We start from the raw sequence: 14,233 nt of genomic DNA, 5'->3' as shown, positions 1-14,233 counted from the left end.
GATGACAATGGAAAGGTTTAAGGCAAGCTATAGCTATGTATTGTCTACTAGTGACTGAGCACATGATCACAGAGTCATAGAATGTTTTGGGTTGGAAGGGACATCAAAGACCATCCAGTTGCAACCCCCCTGCCATGGGCAGGGACACCTGGCAGGGCTCAAAGCCCCCTGATAACCCAGTAACTCCAGCAGCATGTATGCATTCAAGTGGGACCCAAGACTACACCAAGAGCAGATGGGCGGCTGCGCGTTCTCTGCAGGCTGGCTGAGACGTGCCCTGGGGACCAGCCTGATCAGGCAATGGCCAAGGAAGGCAGGCGCTCTGCAGTGCCGCTGGATTTGGCTGTCCCTGCACACTGATCCAGCTGAACTGAAGCTGGCACAAGCGTGCATCCTCACATGAACCTGCGCAGGAGTTGTGCATCTGTGACAGCCTGGGCAAAGCCTGTTTTACTCATCAGTTAAGTCTGCATATGCTTATAGGTCAGAAAGATGGTCGACTCATTTCACACAGGAAAACTTAAGGGTGCAGTCCCAAGCCAGCTGTCACCGCAAAGGTCTGATACTCGCTAGTCTTTGCGGACAGAGCCAACTTCTACAGGGGAGTAGAGAGTTGCTGTGATTTATAAGTCCCGACCTTTATACTTCACCTCATCTCTCACCCTTCCCTCTTTCAGTATACAGATATATCCTATTGTACTCATAGTCACAATAATCATAAAACATATCTGAAAAAGCTTTTTAGCATTAATAATGTACATTTATAACACAGTACATGTTCAAAAGCCAAAACAGTTAGCTCTGCTTAGATGATCAAACCATTTTGAGATAATGCTTAGGGTCATTAAAAATTCATTCCAACTTAAGAAATACCAGAAAGCATAGATTTTCCCCTTAACACATTTCTGACAACGTGGAATTTCCTCACTCAATAGCAATTGAAGCACCCTAAAACTGCTCAGCTCTTGGTGGTTTTGTAAATGATTCAAACTCCACAAGCCTCACAACTATCTGCCTCAGGCATTTCAGCAGAGCTGAATAGCATCCATGCTCCTGCAGTAACTACTCTGTGGATCTCAAACAGTATTTACGCAAGTCCTACAGATTAAAAGCTTTAAAGATTTAATTTCGATCAAAAGTCTTAGGTAAAAACATCAGCTAAATAGATCGCTATCATAAACCAATTATGTGTTACAATTCAGTACTTAATTGCTACCAAAAACCCCATCAATTCTCCCTTCTGTGTGCTTCTTGTTCTCATCCAGCAGCGTTCGTCCTTATGCTTGAGTTGGGGAACTTCTGTCAAATTGGTAGTGAATGAAAGACTGAAATTTGTAAAGGATGATTCTCAAAAAGGTGACTTTTTCAAAGACACTAATATCAATGGGAATTCAAAAACTTTTGTATCAGGCATAAGTAACAAAGGCAGCAGTCACTTACAGGAAATATCACACAATTAATTGAGGTTTGTTTTAACTTGGGAAGGAAAAGAAGGCTGACACATCCTAAAACCAAGCTGTCTGATGAGTTTGTAATAATTCCTGGTTGTAATCACACTAGAATCCACCAATGCATACAACGTATGAAACAATAGGAAGGTTTTGCTTCAAAGCCAAGAGGCTGGGAGGGGAGGTTCTTTATTTTGTTTTTCAAAACAAAACAAAATCATGTTTTACCTGAATTTGTCTACTTATTTTGGGGATGATCAATTTACCTTTTTGCTTAACTATACAAACTTAAAAGTGATTGGACATCTACCTTCATTCAGTTTAAAAGTTGACACTTTTTGGTTATGAAATGCTTCAAGTGAATATCTTGGAGTGATTTACATCCCAGTTTCACAAATAAGTTCACTGAGGCTCAGAGAGGTTAAACTCTTCACATGGAGCAAAATCCAGCACAGAAATAAAACACCCAAATCCTCTCTGCTCTTTTGATGAGACCAGATCATTTGTTGTTGTAACCTTTCAGAAGAGTACAGTACACAGTCCCCTATTTTAACTTCAAAATGTCTGTTACAGAAAGATGTGTAGGCAGGCTCACTCTTAACCAATGTGACCATTATTGTGATACACACTCCCAAAGGAAGTGGTAAAGAGCTTGTTTGCTGGGACAGTTAAAATTATACCAGTGATTATGAACATCTACTAAGGACCTCTCTACCCTGTCCGGGAATAAAGTAGGTTGCTCATCTAAAATTCTGTGGGTTTGTAATATTTTAAGCAACGGACACGGTACGAATTAAAGAGGATCGATTTAACATGAGATAGATAGACAAATTAATTGACATTTTAAGAAAGAGATCCCTTTCACAAATTTCGAGGTCTGTTTGAAAATTGTATTCAGAATTGAGTCATGAATCAAATTATAAGTACTGAAAAACTTCTGCCTCTATTGCTAGAGGCACTAGTTCAAGTCAAATTGCTGTAACTTCTCTAATTTTTCAGAGGCAGGCTCAGACTAGAAAGGCGATCTAGCGCCCCCATCCCTGGCTAAAGAAAATTCCTCTTATGCTGCAGGAATTACAAAGTACTTCTCTATTAATTGTCCCAAACTGCAAAGATGGGGCCAGGTAAGGCAAAGGAAACCAGTCATTCATTCTGACGTCCACGAGAAGAACAGCTGCAAACGTCCCCAACAAGGACACAATTTACTGTATCCTATTTATGGCTCACACAAAAAGCACCACCACACAGGTAACGGGGAATGGATATAACGGGCTCATAACTTGTGCCAGCACAGTCCCATCTACCCCCTCACACAGCCCAGCTGTACTGGAGCTCTGCCATTATCTCATTTATACCACAGCTACATCTGTGTTTTCAACATACAACTCTTCTTCCTGTAATAGATGTAAACTCCATTAAAAATTAGTTGGTACACTAAAAACACTGCAGGAATCCCTGAAGACTTCTTACGAAGAAGGTGTGACTTAGGTCAGCACTGCACACTTGACGTGACTTACGCTAGCTGGCCCAGGGCTGATGGAAACTCCTGCAGGCTAGTTACTAGTTACTCAGCTTCTTGGGCAGCTTGCTACAGAGAGCAGTGCTCCTGGGCTGGACTCACAGCAGTGCCCCGGCTTGGGAATTTCAGACAGACCTCCAAACCACATCACTGTACATATTCCAAAGCTCCACACAGTCACTTGATTATATGCAGCAGGGTTGACGAGTAAACAGCAGCCTTATTCTACTAAATTCGCTCCACTCTGCCAACGTGCTATTTTCTAGTAACATTGCCGTGTGAATGATTTCACAATTCAAGATTGTTCAGCAGGTTCTCCAAGGGAGCAGTTTTCAATATGAAGATTGTAAGTCCATATGACTTGTCTCCTCCATCACTGAAAACTGCTTCTGTAGCCAGACTTAATTTTCACTCCCTTCTTCCCTCCACCTGGTACAAACTTCATGGAGTATTTTGCCAGATCACTGGGGCATGAACCATCTTTTTGTGCCATTTTGAACAGTACCCATGCCAGCAGGGTGTTTGTCTGGGAAGGGGACACACAAGGCATGGAAATAAAAGTATAATTTAGGGATAGAAGGTTTGTAACTGAAAAGAATATGAACTTGGTGGAAGTACCTGCTTCTCGTAATGATGCTGCATCTCCTGAAATGGTGAGAAGTTAATTCACATTCTAATCATAGAAGCAAATCTAAAATTTTGGAATGCTACACTAGGAATTTGATTGGTCTAGATATTAACTGTAACAAACCAAATTCATGTTGTTTGTATTAATTTAACCTTTAAAATATCATATGCAGAATGACAAATGAGACTACCTGAAAGAAAATACCCTTCTTAATCTTTCAGAGTTCACCCTACAGGGAAATGTTAAGACCTCATTGTTAGGAGTTCACATTAAGATGATTTCCTAATTTTCTCAGACCAGATAACAAGGTTACTTCTGGAGCAGACTATGACATTTTAAGTAATGAACATTATCATTTAATAGATAAACATGATCTTGGCTATCATGCAGTGACTGTTTGGATGGACTTCACGTACAAGAATCTGAAGTTTGCTTAGGTTGAGTTTACCACTATTTGCCATTTCTAACATTTTATGATGCAAACTTCTTAGGGTAAGATGGAGCAGAAAATGCCTAAACCATTATAAGCTATAAAATATGCAGCATGAATTTACTGGAAATTAAACACTGCTTTTGCCCACCCCACAGCCCACCCTGACCTGTGGGGTTGAGGAAGCTGGTCTCGAGCTTTGCCATTCTTTCTGGACATTAGTCCAGCCTCCTTTTGCCATGACAGACAGGCTGGCCTAATTCCTCTTGAATCCTCAGATTTTCCCTGAATAAGACCCTAATGGAAAAAACCTCCAGGTTGCAAAGCATCTCTTTTGAGTTACAAAGCATGGACAGCCCGAACAATTTAGAAGACTTTCTTCAGAAGATTAAGATTGGTGTCACACTAACGATATTTGTCTGAATTTTATAAAGAAAGGATGTTTGATAATCTGTAGGCAGATCAATCATTTTCGTTTTCCTTATTGTTTGATCTGTGTGTTATTTTTACAGGTACTATGAATTAATGTAAGCATTCTGTCACTAGAGACATAGAGCAACAACATAAGAATAATGCTTCTGAATTAGTCTTTTCTCTGAAATTTAAATTTAGTTATGGCTGTGCTATACAATCAGCAAAGAATGATTTTTGGAGACAACATTTTGTCAACAATGTTCAGCAACACACCTCATCAGCGAACAAATTATCACAGAAATCACTTAGATGTCATCAATAATGATGTTTTGAAATGGAATATCATCTTCATGCACACTTTTTCATCACACTGCCCAAAGCTGTCTTGCTTTCCAGTGCAAAGCACATCTACTATGTTTAATCTGAGCGCCCTGCATTTCACAACTATGTTCTACAGTTGTAAATGATTTCACAAGATACAAGACCCTGTACAAGTAAGAGATGCTGAATGAATCTGCTGGAATGAATCTGTAGCTTTGTTGCAACCTGTGTTTTCCATAAAAAGAGAAAGCTGTTGAAACGGCAAATTCTCCTGCTAAACACAAGCTAATATCTATATCATCATTCAGACAAAACCAAACAGACCTTTTGCCAAGAGTCTTGATTCCAAGAATATCTGAAGCACCTGAAAAACCCATGAAAAGCCCAGCATTTGATGTGCCCTCATAAGTGTGGGTGAAACCACCATAGGATCCTTACTTTTTCCTTTCGTTTTCTAGTATCCTGAATAAATCTTTGAAGTACTGGGGAACACGGACAATCACGTTTTCTGAAGGACCTATATCTTTGAGTTCAGGATAGAGCCTGGTGTCAATCACCTTCTTGATGTATCCCAGCCAGTCAAACTGCAATGACAAAGAGAAGGCTGGTTAAAGCACATTATGAAGAGAGATAATTTATTAACTAAGTTGCACCTTTGAGACAAATGGTTTCAAAGCTTTACTTATTAAAAATTTAGAAACTATTGCACTTTGTCATTACATGTGTTTTCAAACCTCATTAAAGTTGTAACTGTATTTAAAAGAACATATATTGTAATTGAGTACACACGTTCCTAATGGTATTCCTTTAACATGCTGCTCTGTGCACTAAAGGCAATTTTAATTATATAGGTCAGATGTTAAAAGAGTAATTTTGCAATTATCCCCAACCAACCTGTGGAATCATGGCACTAAGCTCTGATATGTTCATCTTATTGTACATCACCTCACTTGTTCGATTTTCATATGGAATCATGATCTGGTGGGGAAAAAAAAAGAAAATCAAAACCATCAAACCAAGGATTTTCTTGCAGGGACCTGCTTTTACGTCATTACTGTCCGTCATAATCCCAGTGCATAAATATCTCACCACCTGTTTTCCAAGCATTCACGGCATTAACTTCCCTTTCTGAGGATGGCATTTAACTAGGAGAAATGGAACACAGTTCATTGTCAGTTTAACTCATTCCTGGGGAATTTAATGAGCTGCATGCCTTCTTTGAACATATGAGACCAATTTTAGCTCTGATTATACTAAGGAAATGCATGTTGATTCATAAGAGATAAAAGTACACCTACACCATTAATACTTATTCATCCCATCATGTCAGGTAGAAGCCAACTCCGAACTACATGGTTTAAAAGGCCAAATTTGAGATAGGTATGCTGGAAGAACATCTCATCTCTTGGATTTGAACATGTTCTTGCTATGACCTGACTCCATTTCAGGAAGAGCCAGGTACACACCAGTTTCTCCTCATTTTACCCCAGCATCCTGATTTCCATAGCAGAAAACCTGGGTATATAGGCCAGACATGAATTAAAGCATTCTCCAACCAGGCCTCTCAACTGAGTGACCAGAGAAGCCAGACCTCAGGATCCTCTGTAATGTCAAAGTCCAAGTACATAGCAAAAGAAATCCTAGAGGTAAAGCAAGTCCTTTTATAACTGAAAAGGGACATTCAGATTCCAAGATGGCAGCATGGTTCATAATAGAAAAACAAGCCAAGTACAAAATATAGCTCAAAATTTTCTCAGTATTCAAGAGAAACAAGAATTCCCAATGGCAATTCCAGCCCCGACCTAAGGTAAATCCTATACAACAGGCTGTACGCTGTACAGTTTAAGGAGGACAGAGATTGATGGCAGACAAACCAGACAGCTGGCAGTTCTCCAACCAAAATTCTCCAGTGTCTGCGGTTTTACTATTGCTCAAGCCACACAGAAAAAAAGTTACTTTCTTCTTCCATTCCGCAAATTTCATTTATCTGACAAATCTTTAAACTCTTCTTGAACCCATTTGCTCCCTTCCTCTCAAAACTTTCCCTTTTCCTCCAGTAATTCAAACTTAATTGAAATCTTCCTTGTACACAACAAGTTCTCTTGAAGCACGCCACTCCTTCCTATATCCAAAGTATCCTCCCTTTATTCTTGCTGTCTCTTCATGAGCACGCAAGTTCTCCATTGTATATTCCCTTAAAACGATTGCAGAGGAAGACAGGATACAGTAAAAGCCTAAGTAAGAAACAGGACTATCATCTCCTTTGAAATCACAGTAAAATGTTTATATAAATTATTGAGCTCATTAGGCATTATGCAACAATTCATGTCCCTGGACTCATGCCTAATATCTGGATATATTTTAGGAGGATTATTCATACTACAGGGAAATTAGGTAGCCACGAGCAAGTATGGCTTGTTGCATAACAGTATGCATTACTGACGGCTGTTTACATGATCCATGTCATCTTATATGGCAGCTTCACCTATATACTTTGTGGATTAAAGCTCTGTAAGACATTTGTTAAATAAAGCATTACAGCTACCAGAGGTAACAATGCATCTTCTTACCACATCACCAGTAAACAGAAGAAAGTTTTTCTGTTTTTTCAAGCCTATTGGGTCACAATGAAGTATCTGCTCATTAGTCCATCCATTCAAGGTAATAGGATGAATATTGGGCTTTATTTAGAGGTTTGACAAAATTTCTTCTCTTTCAGCAGAGAGATGGAAACACTGATTTACTCCTACTGTGGGTGGCCCTCAATTCTGCGCACACACATCATTAAGAAGAATCACTGCCTTTCCTCCTGTAGACTGCAACAGCAGAACCCAGGGAAAAGTCACCTGCTGCATCACCTATCCTGTGCAACAGGCGTCTCTGTTACCAGGAGACCCAGCATTTCACAGGGGATAGCTTCTTTTCTTGGTGATATGAAGAAACACTCAGCTCAGCTGGCAGTTCCGCAGATCAGTGTCAAGTTTGTATCCCTAACTTTTGCTGATTTCCCAACATTGAGGCTGATTCTTCTCTCTAGCTTTAGAAGAAGTGGAAACGATAGTGGGCTTACCTTGTTGAACCTCATACCGTTGGACTCAGTCCATCGATCCAGCCTGTCCAGATCTCTCTATAGAGCCTTCCTACCCTCAAGCAGATCAATGCTTCAACAACGGCTTCCAGGGCATTGGTGTAGATGCACTTCAAATTGGCTTTTTGTGGGGACAAACCCTAATTCCCACATAACCGTTCTCAGGCACTTCTGTGGTTTCTAACACATCAGTAACCCTTATGTCCTTGCTGCCACATAGATCTCCATCCCCTACCTCCACTGAGATGGCAGACTGAAGGGCCTCTCTAGCACACAGTCCCTCAAACGTTGGCCTGCTGCCCCATGGCTTATCTTTAGCAAACCTGGTTGACATATCAACAATTTAAAGGACCAAGGGTATTTGGCTAACGTTTTTTCCCCTTGAGAATGAAATAAGTTTAACATTTAACTAAGTGAGGAATACCGTTCATCCTTTCTTCATCAGGTTCTTCTCCTTTCATTCTACTTCCAAAACCCATTATTGCTAAGGTCGTTAATATAACGGCTTTCCATTTTGAAAAAGGATTACAATTTTTTTTAAAAAGCTAGCTCCAATCTCCCATGTTAGATTACCAACCTCAGCTATTTTAACTTCCAGTTTTAGAACCGACTTCATATCAGATTCGGCTCGTGAAGCATTTGCGCCCAGAAGCACTGCTGTATCAACCATGAACTGCAAAAAGGCATCTCGGTACTGTAAAGAAACAAAAAGAGTGAAATGACCATTGGATTTACTCTCGAGTGCAGCTCGAGTATAGCAGTATACCAGAAATGCACAGCTATAGCATGAACTATAATACTTTGTACTTCCATACCCTAGCAACCGAAGTTGTGCTTTCCTTACCTTGGATGCCTGCTGTCATCAAGGAAAAAAGGAGAAATAACACTGTAAACATACTATGTGTGACAGACAGAGATACCTGCTGTGACTCGTGAAGTATACATCTCAGGGAATGCAAATGACACTTCTGGGTTGGACCGACACCATGTATAGCTCTTACAATGGGATACAACATGTATGTGTCTGTCTGAGGTGGAGTTAATTTTCCCCATAGCAGCCCTTATAGTGATGTGCTCTGTATCAGTAGCTAGAAAGGCGTTGATAACACACCAGTGTTTTGGCTACTGCTGAGTAGTGCTCCCACAGCATCAAGGCTGTATCTCCAACATTCCCCCCCTCACCAGTAGGCTGGGGGTGGGCAAGATCTTGGGAGGGGACATAGCCAGGAAGCTGACCCAAAATGACCAAAGGAATATTGCATATGTCTGCTTAGCAATAAAAGCTAAGAGAAAGGAGGAGAAAGGTGAGGGGGCATTCATTATTTATGATGTTTGTCTTCTGGAACAACTGCTATGCATACTGAAGCCCCGCTTCCCAGCAAGTGCTGGACATTGCCTGCTGATGGCAAGTAGAGAATAAATCTTTTGTTTTCCTTTGCTTCCGCATGCAGTCTTTGGTTTTGCTTTATTAAACTGCCTTTACCTTGACCCACGAGGTTTGTTCCCATCTTATTTTCTCCCCCGCCCCATCCTGCTGAGAAGAGGAGTGATAGAGCAGCTTGGTGGGCACCTGGCGTCCAGCCAAGGTCAACCCATCACAGTATGAGTGTACACCAATATTTTGTGCCAACTCATACAGTAATCAGCATAGGACTGAAGAAGTACTTGTATACAAGTGCAAGCTTAGTGGCTGAGAAGATAAGGAGATAAAGGGATCCTCCACTGAGCCCTCTATTCCTGCCGCGGCACTGCAACACGTGTACCTGCTACAGTGCTCTGCTCTGCTCTCCCCAAGCTATCCTAACAAAGCACATTTTAGTCTCAGTGTGTATACACAAATGTTAGCAAAATACACTGTATGTAATGATATTGTAGTGATTTCTCTGATACCTCCCCCTCAGCATAATCTTTCAGAGATTTTGGAGGGGTCAGATTGCTCCTCATCAACTTCTACTGGCCTACAGTCCAACAAAAGCAAACAAAAGCAACAAAAGCAAAACCATAACCCAATGCATTTTCACCTTTAATCTTTTAGTACATACACAATCTTTTAGTGTATCCGGGCATGATCTAGTCTGATAGATGTGGCTAAAAAGCTTACTAACCTCTCGGGGAACTCGGAAGAAAAACTGTAAAAACTTCTTCAGTAGCAATGACTTGTCCCCCACGACAACCCAAGGGGCTGTTTTCTTTGAGCTTTGGGCTGCATGTGCTGGATACTGCCCACAGACCTTCATATCCAGTGAGTCACACGCCGCAGGACGTGTTCCCCGGGCACCGCTGGTGTAACTGTTTCTTTGTTATTGGACTCTTGGACCCAGATGGTGCTTCATAATGAAGGATGCAGCTCTGCAAGCCTCAGGCTGCAGGGAGTGCCTGAGGCCTCTCAGTAAGTCTGGGGCACACGCTCTTCTAGCATGCAGATAAGCTACGCTGCCAAGTGAAAGAGCTGTGAGAGGTCAGCAGATCACACAGGCTCAAAGGAGATGAGAAAGATCAACCAGAACTCCTCTGAGACCCTGCAGCTTCAAAAACCTGGACCTTCAAGAGCAGGAGGAGCCTGTGCCTATGGAGCTGGAAAGCGGAAACTCCCATCTCAATGAAGGCTGGAAGCCCAATGCTCTTGTAGCTGACAAGTACCCAGCAGCGCCATCAATTGGAGCACTGTGGCTGAGTCTGAGCCCCCTAGGACTAACAGAAGGAAGCAGCAAGTGACAGTGGTAAGAGAGTCACTGCTGCAGGGGATGGAGGCCCCCATCTGCCAACCTGTTTTGTCATCTAGGGAGGTTTGCTGGAAGTCTTACATTCAGGATGTTGTGAAGGGGCTTATCCAGCCCTCTGACTACAATTCCCTGCTGCTCTTCCTGGTAGGCACCAATGCTATTGCCAGGGGTGACCTGGGAAGTATCAAGCATGACTACAGGGTGATGGGGACAGAGGTCGAGGGCGTGGGGTCCAGGTGGTGTTCTCCTTGATCCTGCTGGTGAGGCGCAAGGGCCTGAGGAGGACATGACAGATCTTGTGGGTTAACATCAGGATGCACAGCTGGCATCAGCAGCAGAGATTTGGTTTCTGTGATGATGGGACCCTCTTTGAAAAGTCACATTTGCTTGGAAGAGATCCACTGAACAGGGCAAGAGTATCTTTTCCAACAGGCTGGCCAACGCGATAAGGAGAACTTTAAACTAGAAACAATGTGGGAGAGAGTGATTCCTCAAGAAACCACTAAGGAAGGTGCGGATAGGGTAGGCAAGCCATGGGCCCAGGGTGATGGGCCATAACAAACAACAAAACAAAGCTGAAATGGAACCCCTTTGAGGGTAGGTATGTAAAGAAGGAAGTGCCTGTGGGACAGTCTTATAAGGAAAGCTCTCAAGGCCATACAGAAGAATCAGCAAGACTGGATGTCCCTTGGAAATACCTTTACACTAACGCACATAGCATGGGGAGCAAACAGGAGGAAACAGAAATCTGTGTGGAGTTACAGGGCTATGACCACATTGGGATCACAGAAACATAGTGGGATAACTTGCACAATTGGAGTGCTGCAATGGATAGATACAGGGTTTTTAGGAAGGAGAGGCTGGGAAGGTGAGGACAGGGAGTTGTCCTTTATGCGAGACACCAGTGTGAATGCATGAAGCTCTACCTGAGCTCCTCCAAACTCAAGAAAGGTCCATTCTGACAAGTAGGAAATGAAGCAAAGGTGGCAGGGGGCCTGCATGGGTGTACAAGGAGCTCCTAACTAAACTCAAACATAAGAAGGAAGTGTATAAGATGTAGAAGCACAGACAGGTGACTCAAGAGTATAGAGTTGCTGACAAATCTTGCAGGGATATGGTTAGGAAAGCCAAGGCCAACCTGAAGTTGATTCTGGCAAAGAATGTGAAGACCAATGAGAAAAGGCTCTACAGATACATAACAGCTAAAGGAAGACTAGGGAGAACGTGGATCTGCTGCTAAATGAAGCAGGGTGACAAACAACACTGAAAAGGCCAAGACACTCAATGCTAGCTTTGATTCAGTCTATATTGGTGAGACTGGCCTTCAGGAATCCTAGGGCCCTGAGAGCAGATGGGAAGTCTGGAGCAAGGAGGGCCTGTCCTTAGTGGAAGAGGACCAGATTAGGAACCAGTGGACATAAGTAAATCCAGGGGTTCTGATAGGTTGCATTCATGAGTGTTAAGGGAGTTGGCTGATATCATTGCAAGACCACTCTGGATAATATTTGTAGGGTCATAGCTGTCAGGAGAGGTTCCTAAAGGCTGGAAGATGCCAAGTATCACTCCTATCTTCAAGGAATGCAAGAAGGAAGATCCAGGAAACTACAAGCTGGTCAGCCTCATGCCAATCCCTGGGAAGGTGATGAAGAAAATCCTCCTGGAAACTATTTCCAAAGACATGAAGGACAAGGTGATCAGGAGTAGTGAGCACGGATTTATGAAGGAGAAATCACAGTTAACCAGCCTGATAACCTTCTACAATTACATAAATATCTTGGTGGATGAGGGGAGAGCAGTTGTGGTTGTTCACCAAGTTGAAAAAGTACAGGTTAGAGAAGTGCACAGCGAGGTGGATTGAAGATGAGGTTCAGAGGGTTGTGATCAGCAGCACAAAGTCAAGATGGAGGCCAGTCATTAATAGTATACTCCAGAGGTCAACCCTGCTTGAGCGGAGGGATTGGACGAGAAGAACTCCAGAGGGCCCTTACAAGGGGGAAGAAAAGCAGGGGGGACCCCAAATCTTACAAAAATCTTTATTTGAGAAACTTTGCAAGAGCGTTTGTGGTAGTGGTGCTTGGACTGATGGTGTTTTCTCTCAGAAGATATCCTGAAAAATCCAAATCCAAACAAACCACAACCCTTTCTCAGTTTGGAGCTCAAGTGAACAAAAGCAACGATGAAAAAAAAACTGAGGGGAAAAATGGTCACTCTGATTTCCAGTTAATAATACTTACAGATTTGGCTTCAGTGGTGTTTTCTAGGTAATCCTCTCGAGATGCAAGAGAGAGGCTTGCTTGGTCAAGCTGTTAAAAATAACAAGAATGACCATTTAATAGGTAAATTCAACAGAATTCAAAGGTAGCCCTATAAGCAACCTTGCAAGAGTTCATGGCTTTCTGGTAATTATGGTAGATGTGTGTAAATGTCTAATACCTAATACACTGCACCAGCCTGAGTTCCACAGGATTTCAAATGACCAAAGAATGCTGAAAGACATTACCTAAATCACATTACTGTGATCTGGAGAGCCTCAGATGCTCCCTGCAATATCTAAGGACCTACTACAGCAGAGAATCAATAGGTAATAAATCAATACATAGTGCAATAGGACTGGGTCTGCAAGATCAAACAGTTGGTGCTGACAACCATTGACCTTTCAGGCGCACAGGAGTCAGCTTGAGACAAACATTAGTCTAGTGTATGGACCAAGTGTCCAATAGGTGCTGGAGCATGTTAACTGCTGTGTATCCGTAAAGCACCGTTAGCCTTCTTTCACCGAAATTGAGGTTACACTTTTGAGATTCACCCTAGACCAGCAGCGATTGCTGTGTTTGGCTTTTTTGAATGGATGTACAGCTGGATACCAGCCACAGAAATAATTGCATACATGCACAGGAAATTGTTATGCCTCCAGTACATTAGCTAAAGATGCCTGATCGGTCCAGGTGGATCTTAGACTTTCACTTATTTTTTTGATCCAAAACATAGATCAAATTTGCTGGCCTACAGTCACCCTAATATTGGAACAAGGTCCTCAAGGTACTTCCTAAATCAGTCCTCAAAGTTTGGTGAGATTTGCACTTAGTCTTTTGAATGAAATGACTACATAGGAGTATTTACATACTGTTTCAAGTTTCTAACTAGGCAAAACTCACAGTTTAGAATATATCTTAAAATTACTACGGGAAACTGAGATTTCCCAAAATATTTCAATGCAATAAGGTTGGGTTAAGGTAAGGAAGCCAAAGAGGAAAACATAATTCAACCAGCTTCCAAACTCTGAATAAGATACTGATTGGAGAAGAAACAACACTTTCAATATTCTAAAATTATTATTTTGATGCTGCATTTGTTTTTACAAGATAAATCTAGTGAAGAGAGATTGGATTTATTTATACCATTTCACATAACTCTTTTTTAATCTAAATCCTACACCGTTTATATTTTACCTTTTCTACATTAATAAAAATGACCAAAATAAGTACAATTTAGAAACTAAAACGAACTAATACACGTCACCTTTTCTTCTACTGGCTGATGCTCTCAACCTTTAAAATGTACCATAAACAAATAAAACAAGTCATCCACTAAAAGGAGAGTAGCTGTGGTGCTCAGCACAACTCTCATTCTTTGAAAAACAGTATCACCTTCTTTTTTCAGCA

General features: G+C 41.7%; 1 protein-coding gene across 1 annotated transcript in view; it reads right to left on the bottom strand.

Moving 5' to 3' along the window:
- PHEX (phosphate regulating endopeptidase X-linked) overlaps positions 1 to 14,233 on the bottom strand; it is a 107,627-nt gene that overhangs the window by 66,256 nt on the left and 27,138 nt on the right. Inside the window, exons 6-9 of the mRNA XM_063343089.1 lie at positions 12,806 to 12,874; positions 8,426 to 8,542; positions 5,655 to 5,738; positions 5,199 to 5,344 (exon numbers count right to left, since the gene is read on the bottom strand). Of these exons, the coding sequence (XP_063199159.1) occupies positions 5,199 to 5,344; positions 5,655 to 5,738; positions 8,426 to 8,542; positions 12,806 to 12,874 (416 nt within the window). The remainder of the gene's footprint in view (positions 1 to 5,198; positions 5,345 to 5,654; positions 5,739 to 8,425; positions 8,543 to 12,805; positions 12,875 to 14,233) is intronic.

Source organism: Chroicocephalus ridibundus, chromosome 1 (genome assembly GCF_963924245.1).
Source record: "Chroicocephalus ridibundus chromosome 1, bChrRid1.1, whole genome shotgun sequence".
NCBI classification, from domain to species: domain Eukaryota; kingdom Metazoa; phylum Chordata; class Aves; order Charadriiformes; family Laridae; genus Chroicocephalus; species Chroicocephalus ridibundus.
Note: the sequence above shows the minus strand (reverse complement) of the source record. Positions and strands in the feature narration are given on the sequence as shown.